This window comes from Apteryx mantelli, chromosome 4, assembly GCF_036417845.1.
Source record: "Apteryx mantelli isolate bAptMan1 chromosome 4, bAptMan1.hap1, whole genome shotgun sequence".
Taxonomy (NCBI): domain Eukaryota; kingdom Metazoa; phylum Chordata; class Aves; order Apterygiformes; family Apterygidae; genus Apteryx; species Apteryx mantelli.
The window spans coordinates 9,788,321-9,792,622 of record NC_089981.1 but is presented as its reverse complement, the minus strand read 5'-3'; the positions used below and the strand labels follow the sequence as shown (position 1 = coordinate 9,792,622).

General features: G+C 44.9%; 1 protein-coding gene across 1 annotated transcript; it reads right to left on the bottom strand.

Annotated features, from left to right (window-relative positions):
• Positions 1-3,013: 3,013 nt before the first annotated feature.
• On the bottom strand, positions 3,014-3,919 carry LOC136991903 (olfactory receptor 4S2-like; the record flags this gene model as incomplete). The annotated part of the gene is made up of 1 exon (XM_067295397.1): positions 3,014-3,919. A coding segment is annotated over exon 1 (906 nt), but the record flags the coding sequence as incomplete, so codon positions are not given.
• Positions 3,920-4,302: the final 383 nt, after the last annotated feature.

Genomic DNA, 4,302 nt, shown 5'->3' with positions numbered 1-4,302 from the left:
ATAGTCATGCTTGAACAAAGCAAAGAAGCAAGACCAGAAAACTTACACAGTTTATATTTGCTAGTCTCCAACAGTTTGCCTGCTATTCTCCTCTGATGACCTCTCGGACCACTTCAGGCAGTTTCATCAAAACCTCTCAGCTCCAAGCTGCTTCTTGTGTGTCACGAGAGCAGTCCACATCTCTGCCAGGGCTGGAAACTACAGGGGATGAAATGGACAGCCTGAATGTCTAGCTCCATTTCTCATTCTGCAAAAACAACTTCCAAGAGCATCTGCAAGAACAACTCTCTGTCTCTCTCCAGATGGGGAAGTTGTGGCAGAAATATTTCAAGCAAATTGCACAGCAGAAGCACAAGCTTACCAGAAGCAATGAGATCGCAGAGGCATGTGAAGTTTTCTCTGTCAGAAAGAATCAGTGGACGGGGAGCTAAAATATATATTTTGGACAGCTATTAGAGTAATCTCTACAGGGTGACTCTGGAGCGTGGTCACCTAGACCATGTCACATTGTGTGGGGGTTTGCTTGCTTTCTTGCTTGCTTTCCAATGCTGTCCAGATAAATGGACTTCATTTAGTATTAGCTATGTGCTTCTTTTGGAAACATTTCTATTTAAAATCAATGTCATGGCTGACCATTTGCAAGATTTTGTGTTCACATTGCCCTTGCAATCAAACATTTTTTGAGTAAAGATGACTCTTACACGTGTCAGATATTTTTTCCCTTCTAAGCCAATATTTCACATACGCTTTCTTCTTTCTTATTAACTTGCTCTTACCATTGCATGTTTGCAGCATAAATAGATATCATAACTGTGCTATATGACTGTTGGCACTTAGACATCTGGTCTGTACACGTTTGAAACAAGAAGTAAACGAGGAAATCATTTCAAGACTTTAAAAATGTTTGTGGTCAGGCCTCACTACTTGCCAGGTATTTTTACTCAGACAATGCAAAATACAGAAGCAGCTGTTTAGTCCTCATATTAAGTCATTATATGAATCTGGGCCAATGTGTAGAGGAATACAATGCTGTTGTTGTTGTTGATGCCTTCCATAAACTATGGTCCCGCTGTTGCCTGCTAGCATCCAGCAGCCGGAAGAGAAATCAGAAAAATCATGGCATTATTCCCCAAAACATTAAAAAAAAACAAACAAACAGTTTTTAAATTATAAGCCTTAGCTTGAACTGACCATGTGCCCTAACCCCTCAGCAGTTTCAGTATGAAGGGGGTCAGTGGGCCCCATCTGTCTTTCTACCTGCCCCACCTAGGGTGAGACAGACGAACCTCTGAAGGCGCCTGTCCCTCTCTGTTGACAATAGTGCTGAGCTAGACAACTGTCCTTCATTGCATGAAGAATTTAGACTGCTACAAATAGGTGGGGATGGTCCCACCTTTAGCTGTGTCCACAGAGTGTGAATGCTGGGTGAGGGACATGCTGGCCCAGGCCTGAGGGACACTATCCCTCTAAGCCTTGAGAATCACGATTTATCCCAGTTCCGTCCTGCTGGCTGCCATCCACATAACCCACCACGGTGAGGAGAAGACACTGAGACGTCCGCAGTGTACTGGTGCATGCCTGTGAAATGGGAACCCACTCTGCCACCCCCTGCATAGAGCAGAGGACATTCGGGGAACCAGAGCAATTGCGACATTGTCCCACGGTTTGGTCTGTAGACCTGCCGCTCTCCTGTGCAGGGAACACCTTCTTATCTTGAATCACACTTAAGCCATGTTAAGGTGCAACACAAGTGCAAGCAAGTGTTTATAGGGAACGTGAAGTGAAGGAAGAAAAAAGAAAGTGCTTTAGTGACTTTCAGAGTGCATTACACAGATGTCTTTCTCCCTCACGCAGCTGATTTGCTCTTTTCCTCCTGGCAAGGTAGGAGTCAGGGTCCCGTGGCTCCTCGTGGCTCCTTCGTCCTTGTGGAGAACCTTAGCCGCTACAACTAACCTCCCTGTGGCAGCTGTGACTGGCTCTGAGATGATTTAATCTTCCATCTTCACATTTCTTCTCTTCCCTCCTGCAGCAGTAGCTGCTCCAGCTATTCCCTTGGAATACATGTTTCTTCCTTTGCCTGGGCCTGTAGATGTGCCCTGTTGGGCTAGGAGTTATCCTGCGTACAGGAATTATTACTGAATAACTTTTTTTTCACTGACACATAAAATTGTGCCCCCCAATGCTTTCTTTGGTGGCGACAATATCCTACAGTGAGCAATTTATCTTTCACTTGGATCTTTGATTCTGTTTTAGTAATAAACAGTAAAATGCAAAACCCGAGGTAGAGATGAAAGGCAGAGGGGATGGCTAGGAAGGAGGGCATTAGTGATAGGTGAACTACTGCAGAAAGGAAGAGAGCTGCTGCACTGGAATGGGAAGGGGAGAAGCTTCTCCTCATATCATCTGCATCAGCAAATGACCCAACCAGCATCTAATATCAGCAGTTTAATTGCTAACCCATGGATTCAGCATATGACAATGCAGTACTCCTAAGAAGGCATTTACTCCAAAGTAAAGGGGAAGGAAGCCTTTGGCACAATTGCTTCCAGCAGCAGGGGACCAACAGCCTTGCAGACACCTTGGGCCATTGTTTCCTAGCTGAGTAGATTACAGAGTAGAAGGAGTTTGTCTGACGGAAAGTTTACACCCGGGAGAGCTCGGACTAATGGGATGCTCTGCCTGGAACACATTTTAATATTTTTGATAGCATTCATTTCTTTATTTGCTGGTGTCTCGGCCGTGCTTGGAAGCCCCAGTCCTGGGCCTGTGCTATTCAAAAAGAGAACATAAAGGGAATCCCTGCTAGTCACAGAGTTTGCAATGCCATTCCAATCAAAACATGAACTTTCAGCGTCTTCCTAATTACTGCAACAGCTAAAACCAAGCTTTTCTTCAAAAGGGAGCTTTCAGTAAATTTTCCAAAATGGAATTATAGTGAGAGAGACTTGATTTTCTCAGCTCCTGAGAAAATGTTACCACAGTTCTACACCTCACCCTTTTCACTCCAGACTTTTCTATTCCACAGTTTTCTCATGGCACTTTTCATCTCCTCATTTCTCAGCGTGTAGATGAGTGGGTTCAGCATGGGCGTGATGACAGTGTAAAACACAGCTACGCTCTTGTCCTCCGAGAGATTGCTGGATGGGCGTACGTAGGTGAATATGCATGGCCCAAGGAAGAGAATCACCACAGTAATGTGCGACCCACAGGTGGAGAGGGCTTTGTTCCTCCCTTCGGACGTTCGCCTTTTCAAGGATAACAAAATGATAATGTAGGACGTGACCAGGATGACGAAAGAGACCAAAGTAATCATTCCGCTATTGGCAACGACAATGATGCCCACAACATAGGTGTCGGTACAGGCCAGTTGTAGTAGGGGGTGGACATCACAGAGGTAGTGGTCAATTTTGTTGGGGCCGCAAAAAGGGAGGCTAACGGTTACGAGGGTCTGCACCAGGGAGTGCACAAAGGCCCCCAACCATGAACCCATCACCATCCAGCCACACACACGCCTGGTCATGAGGGTGGTGTAGTGCAGGGGTCTGCATATGGCAAAGTAGCGATCATAGGCCATCACTGTGAGGATGAAGATCTCAGCGCCACCGGAGATATGAAACCCAAATAGCTGTGCCATGCAACCCCCAAAGGAAATGGTTTTCTTCTCAACAAGGAAGTCAGCAATCATTTTGGGAGCTGTGGCAGAAGAGAAGCAAAGATCTGCAATGGACAGGTGGCAGAGAAAGAAATACATGGGGGAGTTCAGACGCTGACTGCTAACTACAGTGACAACAATGAGCAGATTTCCTGCCACAGTAACAATATAGAAGAACAAAAACACCACAAAACATATTTTCTGCACCCCTTGGTTCTTTGAAAGGCCCAGAAGAATGAATTCCTTCACACTGCTTACGTTCTCCATGTTGATCAGTTGGGTGGCAATATGCAATATACAGCTTATACCCCTGGGAAAATAAAGACAGACACATGATACATCAGCATTTTTTCATTATTAATGATGAATTCTATATCAGAAGTGGATACAAACCAAGAAAGATATAGCATTAGCATTAAGCTTTTGAAGTGTTTAGTTTCTGTCATGTATTTTTTTTTAACGGCTATTTAATTCTCCACAGTACAAAACTTCTGCCATGGCTTTGGTGGCACGGAGATAGGTGCACTTTGTGATATGTTCCTTAATCCTGGTGCTCCAGGATTTTGAAGGACTGGCTCCATGGCTGATAGCCTTCCATGCACTAAAGACAAGGCCAGTGTGTTCATCTTGGGCACTACAAGGCAGATAAT